Consider the following 13,501-nt stretch of genomic DNA (forward strand, 5'->3'; position numbering starts at 1 on the left):
TCCCTTGTGTACGCTCGTGTACGAAAATACCACCACTGTCTTTAGAGGTCAGGCCCAGGCAACAGGATATCTTTGGTTTGGCTCGGTTGGGAAGCTCGTGTTTAGTGTTTATAGCAAATTATACCAAAATCACAGTCATTTTGTCGGAACTGATGAGGTCGGGCATCCTGTACGACCCTCCTGATACGCAGCAGGCCCTGTACAACCATTGGATAACACCGCTCATGCATGCATGCCATGTTATAAACCCCCCTGAATGCGTATTGTCAGACGGGCATGCTCCGGCCTGCCGGGCGTGACTCTCCCAGATAGTTTCGGGTTCGTGCCCCACAGCTCCTCCGGTGAGCTCGCGGCCCCCACTACTTGCATGGAAGGGCGCCATTGATAACGGAGCCTTATCGAACCTGCCCGAACCCCTCCATCTCCATCACATCAGCGCTGACCTGCCCCACCACCTCTCATCGGCGGCGACTCACTCGCAATTCTCACATCCCCGACCTCCGATTGTTTGCGATCCTTGACAGTGAAACTCCTTTTAAGCGTGCCACATTAACGGCTGCTTCCTTCTCCGTTTGCTTTGCACCTCTCGTCACAGTGTAAGAGCCACCCGCTTCCTGGGCAGTCATCGACGGTGGGAAAGCGCTCTGATACTGAAATCTCACTTTAGGTGATTAATCAGCATTCAAACACAACACCATACCCTCTCACCCAAAAGACGCAAAGATGGCGGAAGAGACATCACGACCGCTCATTGTCGGCCCTGAGTCGGGCCCTGAGGCGCCTTTCCCGCTCAAGATGGAAGGCAAGGTCATCTCTGGCTTCGGCCGCGGATCCAAGGAGGTAAGTCTCATCACATACTCACTCAGACATTGGTCCTTTCACCGCACACAAGAAGCAAGAGGCTAACAACAAGGCCTACAAAGCTCGGTATCCCGACAGCTAACCTCCCCGTCGATTCCTCGCAAACGCCCTGGATCGACGAGGTCAAGTCCGGAGTCTACTTTGGCTGGGCGTCCCTCGCCCTCCCGGCCGCCCACCCAGACCGCGTCGCGCCCCCTCCCGGCGCAGGCCACGGCCCGGCCCAGCCTTCTCTCGAGTTTCAGCTGTACCCCATGGTGATGTCCATCGGCTACAACCCTTTCTACAAGAACACAGTGCGCTCGGCGGAGGTACACGTGCTGCACAAGTTCTCCGACGACTTCTATGACTCGCACATGCGCCTGCTCATCCTGGGCTACGTCCGCGAGGAGAAAGACTACAAGTCCCTTGAGGCGCTGATCAAGGACATTAACCTGGACTGTGACGTCGCGCGAAACTCGCTCGACAGGACTAACTGGGCGCCACCCGCCTCGCTGCGTCCCGGTGCCGCCAAGGACGGGGCGCTGGATGCGAAGTGGTTGGTGGAGCCTCTGCCCAAGAATTAGACAAGTCTCTTTAACGTTACAATCACGACGGGGGCCTAGAAAAACCGGACGTAGCGTAGAAATTTAGAATTGAACCTTCTCTCAATAATTCCTAGGAATATCTTCTCCGTCGCAATGAGGGTGACGGGTGGTTGACCGACCCTTAGTCTCCTCGGGGTGGCTGAAGTGAAGCTAGAGAAAAGAAACAGCTAGGGGAAAAAAAAGCCCGTGAACTTAGAATCGGTAACCCAACAAGCCCAGATGCGCCGTCCGGCCCTCTCGGAGAGGGGGCTATGTTTGATTGGTTATGAAACTCCAACCTGTCCAAACGCCTTCCATGCCTTCATATGTATATATGTATATATACCCTGATCCCCCCCCTTTTACTTTTCTTACATAACCAAACTAAACGGCTAGTTGATGCGGTTCCTTGTTTTGATAATAGCATGGAAGAAACTGTGGAAGTCAGTCGCTGGCATCCAATTAAGGGGATGGGAAGGACACTTACGTTCATCACGATTAACATGGGTATATCGAATACGTCTCGTTTAATCATCCAGCAATACCGGCAGTCCACCTTGCCGTCCTTTTCGATCTTTGAAATGCCGTGCTCGCCGTCAATGCGTGTAACGCGGTTGCTAAGAATACTCTTGCGCGGGTCCTGCTGGGGCGTCATGTCTGACGACGCCGCAGCCTCCGTCTGCTCCTTGGTACGGTATTTGAGAATCCGGCACGTCCGGTTAACGCTGCCACGACTGTCGCCGAAAGCAAGATGCGAGAAGTCGTCGTAGAACTCGACCACGCTGTCGTCGTCCAGGATCTCTGCGATGAATACGGGCTGTTTGCGCCCGCTGCCCTCGTTCTTGATCTGATCAAGCGTGGCCGACGGTACCTTAGGCGTTGAGAAGCCCGCGCGGCCTGTGTTGCGACCGCTGTTAGTTGCTGACACCGTGCCGCCGGTGTTGACGTTCAGATTCGGCTCGTTGCCGAGCAGGACGTCCTTAGTCCACCCTGTCAGGGCGATAAATTCCTTGTTGACAGCGGCGATTTCGCCCGTGCGACGCAAAACGATGGTCGGCGCTGAGCAATGGTGCATGAACTCCTCATATTCGAACAACGTCCGCTGGAAGCATTTTTCCATAAAAACAAGATCCTGCCGACTGAGCGTTTTGGTGCAAGCGATGAAGGATGGGCGGATACTGGCGAGCGCCTTCGCTATGCGCAGTGTCCGGTTGGCAGAGAACCTCTTCGGGAGGTAGTCGATGAGAGCGTGGAAGCCGGCCAGGTAGGGATACGGCTCCTTTACGGTCTCATAAATTGACGAAGGATCGCGTTGCCGCTTGCCCAGCAGGGAGTGGGGGCCTGACTTCTGGGGTTGACCAGGTTTGGCCTTGGGACGTGAGGGGGCGGATATGGTTTGGGAGTTTCCAACGGCGCCAAAGTTCCCACTCGGAGATCCTTCAAACGTAAAGTTAGTAGGTTGCGGGCTCGCAGTGTTGTCTGTACTTGGGCTATGTAGGCTTGTTGGGCCAGCAGCGATGGCGTAGGCATGTGGGAGGCCATGTTGCAAGTTGCCTTGTTGGTACATGCCGTTGGAAGACTGGTCTATACCCATGAAATCGTTGATCATACCGCTATCGTAGACTTGGCCAAACTGATTGTTGCCATTGCTAAAGACATTTGTGGATCCGAAGTTGACTTCGCCACTTGGTCCAGATAATGAACCGTCCCGCGGCGGTGTTTCCGCTGCGCCGGACGACATGTGCCCGAGCATTCCAAACTCCATAGCGCCGTATTGGCTGCCGAAGTTGAGTCCTTCAAGATCGAAGTTGAAGATGGCCGGGTTGCTCGGATCGAATAACGTATTAAAGGGGTCATTGGTGACCTGGGGAGAGATCATGCCGCCAATTGAACGACCATTGTTGCCCGGCTGTGGGAAGGACGGCGATATCGGGGATGGCTGCGCCTGGAACGGAAGGCCTTCAGGAATGCCGACGGGGGTTTGCTGGCCCGAGTAGACGGGAAAGGATGCGGCAGAGCTCTGGCCAAAGTAGGTACTGCCGGCGGTCGATGCCGTGTCCGAGGCCCCGCTGTGATGCCGTTGGCCGTTGGGACGGGTCGGGACCGCGTTCGGGTTGTAGTTGGGGCCTAGCACCGGCCGGAGAGCTTCAGGAGGAGCGTCGTGGAGATACTTTGCCTTCTTGCGTACACCGTCCTGGCAGGCGTCCGCCAGTCCACGTTTGATGCATCGCTGGCAAGGTCGTTCATCTCCTGTAGCCATCACATCAGCAAGGTTGCATCACAAGAGGCTGCACTAGTGGAGCAAGACAAAGATGTGACCCCCAATTACCACGGAGGAGTGACAATATCATATCACACGCATTCACTTGACCAAAGACTATCGCGAGCCGGACCCTGAGAAACCGGGCAGAGCTTACCGCAAGTCAAATGGGCTCGTTGGCAGGCGAAGCACGCCCGGCGAGCCTTCTTCCTCCTCGGCCGTGAAGGGTCCTTAGGATCGTACTTCTTCTTCACCTCGCCGTTGTTATCGGCGCCGCTTTCGTGAGATTCCGCCATCTTTTCGTCGTCGTCGTCTTTTAATGGCGTCTCGTCGTCGTATTCGTGGTCATTATCGGACATGGGATCCGAAACCTCAGTCCCAGGGTCCTCGAGGCCGTCTGGCATCTTGTCTTGATTTATATACAAGCCTCCCCTTGGCAGAACAGTACAACAACGAACAAGCTGCCGTAGTTACGGCAAGGCGCTGCAAGCCTCGGTAAATGAAATTCCTTGATGCTATGTTTGCGCAACTAGACGGCTTAATCCCAAACGTGTGCGAGTGTGTGCCCCAACGCCGCGCTGACAAGCGTGGTGAGGAAAGCGGAAAGTAGCCTGAGGTAACTTTTGCAGTCAAAGTGTAGTCTCGCACGCTGGGATTTGACTTGTACCGCAGGCAGGGTAAAGTGCACAACGAGCGTAACTTGTTGACTTCCAGGGCCTACGCGCGCGCAACAGATCTTGAGTCTGCGAATAGGAGTCGAGCCGCCCACAAGGTCTCGCTCCAACGTGGGTCGTTCAATGGCTAGACCAAGAATAGAAGCTGTGCGCTCCCACAATATGGACGGGAAGATGTTGGTTCACCACTTTTGCCAGGTGCGCCGCAGGAGGATGCAAGCGAGAAGCTCACAGGTAAGCCGGCGCAGGAGAGACCAGCAAAAGGGAGGGCGTTGATCTCCTGAAGCTCGTATTCTCAGCAGTTAGAACTCCTCAGCAAGGTAGTGGTGGAGAGAAAAGAGGCGTTTCTCGTGTTACGTGCTCGTCACGGTAGGATTAGGACTCGATAGTTGACGCAGTCGTTTTGGGACCGGTGTTCGCGTCGCGGACCACATGAGGTCACGAAGACGAAGATAAGTACAGGGTCGAGAGGCGGACAGGAAATTGGCGGGCGCTGGGCCGAGGTGATGTGACGGAGGATTTAAGAGGTCGAGACCGAGAGAAGTGTCTGCAAGTAGCCGTGACCGTGGCCCTTGAAGCCGACAAGCATCAACACAAGAGCACGCGGGCGGTGACTATTCCAGTGCAACGTCAGGCCTCACAGGACGAATCGCAGTCGCGGAGGGACAATTGGGGATTGCAGATCGTCGTTTTGGGGTCGAGGTCGGTTTCTTGGGTTGTGATGTTTATCCTCGGTCGGGTGGAAGAGGAGCACGCGAGGTCGTTGTCGGATCTGACGAGAAAGCGAAAAGAAGGTCGGCAAAGTACTCCAACAGTGCCTACTAGTTTTACACAGCCGACGAGGGATGGAATCCCAGCCTCGCTGCCGTTGGTCAAAGATTTGCGCGCTGAGCTGCGGGGTTTCTCTTGGAGAAAATATCAGGCCTTCGATTCGCCGGTCTTGACAGAATGTGGGTGGTTTGTGTGGGTACACACATGTCGCCCCACTCTGTATCGGTTACATGAAATCGCGGCAATGGGCATCGAGAAAAGGCGCCACACTCGCTCAGGGCTGAGGTATTCAGTACCTACATCCGCCAGCAGATTCGCTTAAGGCCCACCAGAGGGAGCGTCATCAAGGTGGTCTGGCATGTCATTGAGGCACAACTCATTTGTTTACAGTGCCTGGGCGGACCTCCTCTGCAATTTTCCAGTGTATCTCTCGTCTGTACTTGGTACCTAAAAGTCTGTATAATTAGTCCTACTGGCCTGCCGCCTGCAGGACACACACTATCGACGCACCTGCACCCGCAGATTGGCAGGCCACTAAGACCCAGATGTAGTCCGAGCATCCCATTTTAGTACGGTCCCCTGATCACACAAACTTCTTCGCAAAATGGACCAGGTTGGCCAGACCAGAGATGGCTCTGCTTTTTTTGAGCTCATCTGAGATTTCTTTTGTCGACCTCGCCAATCTTGTCATTTCTGAAACTTAACTTTTAATAAGAACTACCACTTGACTCCTCCGTCTTGCGTCGGCTCCTTGGATACCCTCGTCTCTGTGTCAAGATGACCTAATCCAGTAACACAGCATTACGTTAACAATGCACCTACAAGCCACTCTATTGGGCGTTTGACATCCCTAATATCCAAACCGCTGCATGTGAGATCTAATACGATCCACGACGGAGGTACACGTTCACAGTCACGACTCACGGTAAACATTAAGTCCAAACCGAGGGCCGAAATCCCCTACACCAACTTCATCTTCACTTGACATGCGACTCACAAGCACCGCTTGCTACGCACATTGCATTAACATTGCCATAACCGAACTGCCGAGCGTCTCTGTCTTCTATTTTCTTATCTATAGTTTAGCAACCACTAAGGGGGGGTATCTTGTTGCATGTGAGCACAAATTCAATCGCTTCTCACGCCTGTTATTGGCAGCCACTCGACGGGCTGCTCCTGTCGCGTTACCCACGACCACGATGGGCCAGACTGCCTAAATCTCTTCCATCAATGACAGTCTAACACTTTTGGGCAGCTGCAGACAATAGCTACTGTCGTCTGGATGATGATCGCCACGATCAACAGTCGCATCTCTTGAGTGCAAGGTTGACTCCCAGTTGTGAAGTTGTCCAACAATGCCAAGTGGCAATGCGTCTCAACAATTTGGGTCAGGAACGCGTATATTATAAGGCAACCACAACATCATCAAGGCTACGTGCGACGCCTTCGGCCACTTACGACCAAGCCAACTTCTGTTGGTGCTGTACACCAATGTCCCGACTCTGTGTGGGTGCCAGTTGTTTCGGTTTTTCTCGTTCTTTTCAGCCTGCTTGTCGATATCTGTCCGTCAAGATTTTCCTTATTAAGCAGTCTTCGCGAAGCGACTGCGGCTTCTGATTTTCTTGCCGTATTTGAAGAAAATATACGGGAACGGGAGCATAACAACGGTCAAAAAAGCGAGGAGTGATGTCGCCCAGGGATATCCAAGCTTGTTGTACATTTGAGTTCCAAACAACGGGAATGCGGCTGTCAAAGACATCCAAGTTAGAACTTTCCGAAACATGGCACAACCCAGCTGAGTGGATTAGAGCGTTGGTACCACAAGTGCACTTACCAGCAAACATGCATCGCACAAATGCATTCGCAGCAAGCACTGACGCTGCATATAAAGGGTAGGCGTCGACCTGCAAGCCAAGTGTTAGCACCGTTCTGTTGTACAACTTCGTGGGCCTGAAAATGATTCCAGACCCCTGGTCCGCCACCGAAGGCAGCCGGTGGGACAGCGATACTTACAAGAAACGTGAAAATGCCGGTAAAAACAAGGACCACTCTGCGGGACGCCCAGACGGTTAGCTGCATTCTCTCTGAGCGCAGTCGAGGAGGAGGGAAAATCAAGCTCATCCCATGGGCCCGCGGAGCATGACAAAGCGTGACTAACGCAAAAAGCGTACGCCAGCACATGAATCTGCAAACGGGAGCCTGCGTGACTGATCACGGGCATCTCATGTCCCAGCATGGGGATGCTGGGAAGCCACGGGCCTTTTTCCATCTTGGGGTTATACTTGCGATATGTTGTGCAAAGGAAAACAAATTCGACTCACCCAGCTCCAAATATCGCGGACCCAATGATGGGCAGGATCCAATGCACCCAAGAGAAGGTGGTCCATCCAAACCAAAAGAGGCCGATGCTGACTAGGAAAGCGCCGCAGATAACTGGTGGAAGACGGAACTCTGGTTCACTTGCTCCCTCAACACCTGTCTCCTTTTCCAGGTCCGCCATGAGCCGACTACGTATACGGTGCCACAAGGGGTCGGTCGCGGCAGCGAAGAACATGCCAACAAGGATGCCCAAAAAGGTCATGCCCACCTGCCACAGGTTGAAACCGTGGTTGGTCGTGAAAACAAGCGGGAAAGCGCCGAAAAAGAGGTACAAGATACCCAAAAGGATGGCGGAGAAGATGCAGAGGTTGAGAACCATGGGCTCGTAGATGAGAAGCTGGAATGGCCGCATCAGCGACAGACCGATGGTCTGAGCGACAGATTTGGTCGTCTTCTCGACGGGGGCCTTCCATCTCTCGTCGCCGGTCTCTTTTCGGATCTTGCGTGCCTTGGCCCGTAGAACAATCGGATCTAACCGCAGAAGTCAGCCTCTCGCCCCAATCCAGGGGCGCACCCTCCAGAGTCACTCACGATAAGTCTCAGGCACCAATACGACGATGGCAACCAGCAGAGCGAAGGCCCAAATTATCATCACGTAGTACGTCCAGCGCCAGTTAGCGTTATAGTTGATGAATCCGCCAATCAAGGGGCCTATGCAAGGTCCGATGAAGGGGGCCAGGGAGTACATGAGCATCGGTGCCTGAAGCTCATGGCGCGCAAAAAGGTCGCTCACAGTGCCGCCAGACACGGCCAGGAATGCGCTGCCTGACAGGCCGTCGAGGAAGCGGGCGACGATCATGGTCGCAATGTTCTTGGCAACGGCAGACGGTATGATCCAGATGACATACATGGCCCATGATACCAAATAGATGGGGCGACGGCCGTAAAACTCACTGAGAGGGCTTAGGAACATGGGGCCCAAGCTAATGCCAAGCACGAAGACTGACAAGCCCAAGGTGCCTACGATTCTGGAGTTGCCAAACTCTGCATCCATCTGCGCATATGTTGATGTGTAGATGGAACTAGCCGCCGTTCTGTCTTGTGTCAACAGCTGGCCACACCGGATCACCGGATTAGACCCTGGACCCATTCACTTACACGCAAAAGCTAGCACACGACACGATAGAGACGATGAGCCACTTTCTGGCTTTGCCCATGCTACGCGGGCACAGGGGGTCTTGGTCACCGCCATCAAAACCAACTTCGAACGGATCCTTTTCCGGTTCCCTCTGCGGACTGTCATCGCTTGGTTGGTAGTCGTCGACGCTGTATCCGTTTTGCGACCGTGTCCGGCTTAGGGACCGTGACTGGCGGAGCGACCGCGTAGGGGCGGCGCCCGTGCGAATGGGCTCGAAGCCCGAGTCCTCGGCGATGGTGGCGTCGTCATAGTCGGGGTTCGTTGAGCGGCTCTCAGCCTTTTCGACGTCTGTCATGGCTGTTGGCGTTACAGACAACAGTCTGTTTTTTTTTTTTCCCCCTTCTTGTTCTTTCTCTTCTGTTTCTCCTCCCTTTTGCTCCCCTTAATAAAAAAATTTAGATGGCAAAGACGAGATTGATAACAATCGTTGACCTTAGCGGATTGCGGATGTCGGGTATTATGTACGGAAACGACAGATAATTATGGGCCGGGTTCCGAGTTCCAGGAGCGGTTGTGGATCTTGACAGGATGGTTGCCAGGCAGGCCTCTGGGGGATTCTGCTGCAAACAAAAGTGTCACAAAGGGACTGGGTATTTATTTGGATGTTATAAGAAACGGGTCCTCTTTCATTGTGACGCTTCAATCTATGTGGGTGGAAGCGCGAGGTCCAAAAAAGAGAGGACAAATCTGGACTACAAACGCGAGGAACTCCCGACAGTTCGCGAAGGGGCAGATGGATTGGGAATCACATATCGGAACATTAGTCAAAAACGGGCAAACACCAGTCGTAGGGCGCACTCTTAGGTAAAATTTCCCATCACCTTGACGATTATTCAGCCCAGACCAGGACCCTTTGGCGCGGGTTCGCCTTTAGGGAAAACCCGCCCTCCCGATTGGAAAAGGGGTGGACCTCGTCATGGGCGGCGATAGTAATAGCGAAAGTGGGAAGAGCATCATCCTTCCCACCTCAGGAAGTGGGTGCATGACGCTACCCATAGACCCTGCGATCTACTGCGTACTATGTGGTGGGTGAGAGGCGAGGTGATGAATCGCATCCGAACCAACATATGGGCGAGAGAAAGAGTAGGTGACCGAGTGAATGGGACCTGTCAGACGGAAGGATACCCATTCGGTAGTAGGGCGTAAGCACATCATTTCATCATTCATCACTACTTTTGCCTAGCCCAGTGTTGTTAGTGAGCAGCAGCAGCTACATATTGCAAAAAGAGGAAAAAAACATGATAACCAAAGGTCGGGTGGATGCGGGGCGAGGATCGGAAATGGCACCTCCCAAAACATGACGTTAGAAAGTGGTCGAGTCACAGCTTCCAATTCTAAAGCTGCGCCGACCGGGGGACTCTCGGCATCTGCGTTCCGAGCTGAGACATGAGGGGGGCTCGCCTACCGATGTTTCTCTTCCCTTCTTTTGGGATGCTTTTTTGGCTCCTTCTACAGCGACGGTTTGGGGGTTCAAAAGCGTGCTAAACCAGAAAAAGACAAAAAAGCAAAAAGTAATAATAACAAGGAACTGTCAACCCTATCAAATTGGTTCTAGATCAAACTTCTAGAAAACTAGATGGAAAAAAAAGCTTGAACAGTGATCGAGCGGAATTCCACATGGCCTGACTAAGTTTGGGCTTTCCCTGCCCCGATCTACTTAATAGCCGCTCATGGAGGATGGGGATGGGCTTACTACGACATAGTGGTATCGAGATTGGCTTTTCCCCCCTTCTTTCTCATGGCGGTCTTATAGTTAATTTCGATTACAGCAAAATTACCCGTTCGACACCAGAGACCTGGCATGTGGGCTACGGATCGATCCCAGAGACATGCAATGGAATTTTCCTTGCGCTGTTACCTTCTCCCCCACCCTCGCCTTCTAGCATCCAGAATCCATGTCACTTCGCTTCTTCCAGGAAGCCGAAGCCGCGAAGTCGAAACCGTTTAACCTTTTCCAGTTGTATCCATCTTTTTTCTCTTCCCATCTTAGCCCCGTCTGTGCTCACTCTTGACAGCTGTCTGGTCTTTTTAATGTAAGCTTTGGGGAACCACGTGCAAAAGTGGTTCTTTAGCACACGCTATTTGTGCCTTCATGGAATCATGTCAGCGTCGAGTTCATCTTAAAAATGGGGAGCCAGATCCGTATGATTAACGCAGCCAGAATCCGTCTGAGTCAGTAAAATATGTGTTGTGCCTGTCTGACTGATTTCAGTCCCGGCAATACTATCTTTGGTGTGAACTATCTACACGGAGTATTCGTGTACATCTCCATTAGGCGTTGTTATCATACATGACCAACTACATCCGTCATCTCCGCCCTTGTCGTTACATATCCATCATCGCCCCGTCAATCTATGTGTCTCGTCCACTACTATGCGATGCAAGTTGCTTACTCCAGAAACGCCAATAGTAATGCAAATAAACTGAAAAAAAAAGGCCGCTTGTCCGTCCGGCCCGGCCTTGCCAAGGAGCCCCTCACATACGGTGGTACTCGGGCAGGCTGTCAAAAGACGGAATGGTCCCGGAGCAGTCAAAGTCTCGGTCGTATGCCTTGGCAGGCATGATTCCGGCCTCGAGAGCCTTTTTGTAACTCCACAGCGGCGCGCTCTCCGTGTCCCAGGTCCAGTACCACCATCCCCACCCCTTCTCGAACGAATGCATCTGCGCCTCGGCGAACATTTGCAAAAACTTCTTGTAGTCGCTGTTGAACCCCTTGGCATCGCCGTTGACCACCCCACAGTCGCACCTGGAGTCCTGCGTAGGGCATCGCGGCGTAAGAATCGACGTCGACGAGTTGCCCGTGTCGTACGTACCCGTCCATCGGTTACCCCAGCCAACGTTGGTGACATACTTCGCACAGTCCGTATCCGCCTGCGACCACTCGGCGAAGAGTGTCGGCCCGTAGCCGGTCGATGTGTCCATCGACTGCACTGTCTGCTCTGTCCAGCCGTCGCACGCATACTCGACCTTCTTTTTGCGTGTGAACGCAATCTGGTCCGTATTGAAAATGACATACTGGTGCACATCCAGCGCCATGTCGCTGTACCCCGTCATTCGCCCTTGCCAGTTGTGCAGGCCCATGAACCCATCTCCAAAGACCACGATGCCGCGGATACCATTGTCTTTGACCAGCTTGTATGCCTTCTCCGTCCACGCAATCACGTCCGAAACGCTCAACTCCGTCATCTTGGGTTCATTGACCAGTCCATAAAACGAAATAATGTTCTTGTACCGGTCTTGCGCGAAGAACTTGGATAATCGGTCATGCATGTCGAGACTGCGCTGCCCATTGGTGGCTCCGTCGGTGCCGTTGAGCCAACCGATGACTCCTTGCCGACCAGAGTGATTCCATCCGTTCTGACTGCCCGGCAGGCCGTGTACGTCCAAGTTCACGCGGAGTCCGTACTTGCGCGCCCATTCGATGCCACGGAGGAGATATCTCCACGAGGTGCGGAACAGGTACGGGTCGCCGTCGTAGACTTCGACGGCCCAGTAGTTGAAAGGGATGCGGACATGGTCGAGGCCGGCGTTGGCAATTTCTTTGAATGTCTGTTCCGTCACAAATGTCTTGTAGTGGTTTTCGAGCACTTCAGCCGTCTTCCTGGCACCCAAGTGCTTGCAGAGCGTGTACTCGTCGATGATTCCTAGGCGGGAGTCGTAGTCGAAGAGAGACGGCGTGATGAAGGGTTCGAGGTTCAGCCACCCTCCAACGTTGACTCCTCGTGCCGGCCTGGATCCATACGACCCCCAAGCCTCGTCGAGAGGCGGGACCTTATCGTTGGCGCGCTTCGAGTCGTCCCAGTCGGTGTAGAGACCCATAAGAGGCAGGTCGCCAACCATCTGATCGGTGAAAGTGACGTTGAAGTCGGTCGTGTCCGCCCAAGACCACGGGTCGAGATAGGTACCGCGCCATTTCATCGGGATGCTGTTCTTATCTTGACCATTGAGGTCTACCGTCTTCGTTTCCTTCTTGTTGGAATTATTCTTGCTGACCACCACTGCCACGACGATAATGATGATGAGAAGAACCAGGCATATCCCAAGGCAAATCCCTGCTGCAATTAGTCGGTGATCGCAACCCCACCTTGGGAATACTCACAAAGCTTTTTCCGCTTCTTGATCGGCTTCGGGGGATCGCCCACAAGGTATTCCTTCTCAATGCTGTTATCTGAGCTGCTCCATCCGCCACCTCTTAACCCCCGCGAGCCTCGGCCCTCCTCGAGGATGGCGCCGCTGACCACTCGCTTCTTCCGGTGCTCTCTCCGCGGTTTCTCGTAGGTCACATCACTGTACTCGTCACGTCGAACCCGATGCGGTCTTTCTCTGGGCGAATCCCTGTACTCTTCACGCTGCGCCCTTCTCTCTCTTCTTTCTCTTCTCTCTCTTCTCATTCTTTCCCTTTCTGCGTCTCTGGCCGCATCTCTGGGCCTGTCCGCGTCGGATTCCCTTCTTCGGTGTCTTCTCGTATTCTCCTCATTTAATTTCCCCAGCGCATTTGCGGACAGCGCTTGCGAGCTTCTTTCCGCCCTACTCTCTCCCGAGTCCGTCGCAGGTCGTCTTGACCGGTGATGGTCTTGTGAGCGTCGTTTCTTGTGGTGATGTTTCCTGCCCGTTGAGTCCCGCGGTCGACGCGACGACTCTCTCGAGGAATCACCGGGCGCCATTGCTCGTCGAACTGGAATGCAGTCCAGGAAGTGCTAGCAGCCGTTTTACCGGAATTTATTGACTTGCATCCATTCCAGAGGTATATACGTGTTGACGCCAAGGTTACCAAGGTCGTATTCATCTCCGCTGCCCTGTTTTGGCGCTGCATTGGCGACTCGGCTGTTGGCTAGGCAACAATCGCTCGGGCCCT

At 53.6% G+C, this 13,501-nt stretch overlaps 4 protein-coding genes across 4 annotated transcripts, besides 1 other annotated feature; 1 reads left to right on the forward strand and 3 right to left on the reverse strand.

Annotated features, from left to right (window-relative positions):
• Positions 1 to 723: 723 nt before the first annotated feature.
• On the forward strand, positions 724 to 1,424 carry CTRU02_204601 (riboflavin kinase; the record flags this gene model as incomplete). The annotated part of the gene is made up of 2 exons (XM_070204402.1): positions 724 to 840; positions 924 to 1,424. 2 exons carry the CDS (start codon positions 724 to 726, stop codon positions 1,422 to 1,424), a joined length of 618 nt encoding a protein of 205 aa, XP_070062165.1.
• A 322-nt stretch (positions 1,425 to 1,746) lies between these two features.
• CTRU02_204602 (transcription factor) lies at positions 1,747 to 4,088 on the reverse strand (the record flags this gene model as incomplete). Its single annotated transcript, XM_070204403.1, has 2 exons — positions 1,747 to 3,692; positions 3,842 to 4,088. 2 exons carry the CDS (start codon positions 4,086 to 4,088, stop codon positions 1,747 to 1,749), a joined length of 2,193 nt encoding a protein of 730 aa, XP_070062166.1.
• Positions 4,089 to 4,878: 790 nt separating this feature from the next.
• Positions 4,879 to 4,947: a sequence feature (Short protein (CTRU02_204603, KAL0941840.1) was converted to a misc_feature.).
• Positions 4,948 to 6,670: 1,723 nt separating this feature from the next.
• CTRU02_204604 (major facilitator superfamily transporter) lies at positions 6,671 to 8,941 on the reverse strand (the record flags this gene model as incomplete). The annotated part of the gene is made up of 7 exons (XM_036721077.1): positions 6,671 to 6,875; positions 6,918 to 7,033; positions 7,143 to 7,181; positions 7,284 to 7,314; positions 7,451 to 7,979; positions 8,040 to 8,542; positions 8,607 to 8,941. The coding sequence occupies 7 exons, from the start codon at positions 8,939 to 8,941 to the stop codon at positions 6,671 to 6,673; spliced, it is 1,758 nt and encodes a 585-aa protein (XP_036587061.1).
• Positions 8,942 to 11,121: 2,180 nt separating this feature from the next.
• CTRU02_204605 (beta-glucosidase 6) lies at positions 11,122 to 13,310 on the reverse strand (the record flags this gene model as incomplete). The annotated part of the gene is made up of 2 exons (XM_036721078.1): positions 11,122 to 12,698; positions 12,746 to 13,310. 2 exons carry the CDS (start codon positions 13,308 to 13,310, stop codon positions 11,122 to 11,124), a joined length of 2,142 nt encoding a protein of 713 aa, XP_036587062.1.
• Between the last annotated feature and the right edge of the window lie 191 nt (positions 13,311 to 13,501).

This window comes from Colletotrichum truncatum (assembly GCF_014235925.2).
Source record: "Colletotrichum truncatum strain CMES1059 chromosome Unknown Contig_0002, whole genome shotgun sequence".
NCBI lineage: Eukaryota > Fungi > Ascomycota > Sordariomycetes > Glomerellales > Glomerellaceae > Colletotrichum > Colletotrichum truncatum.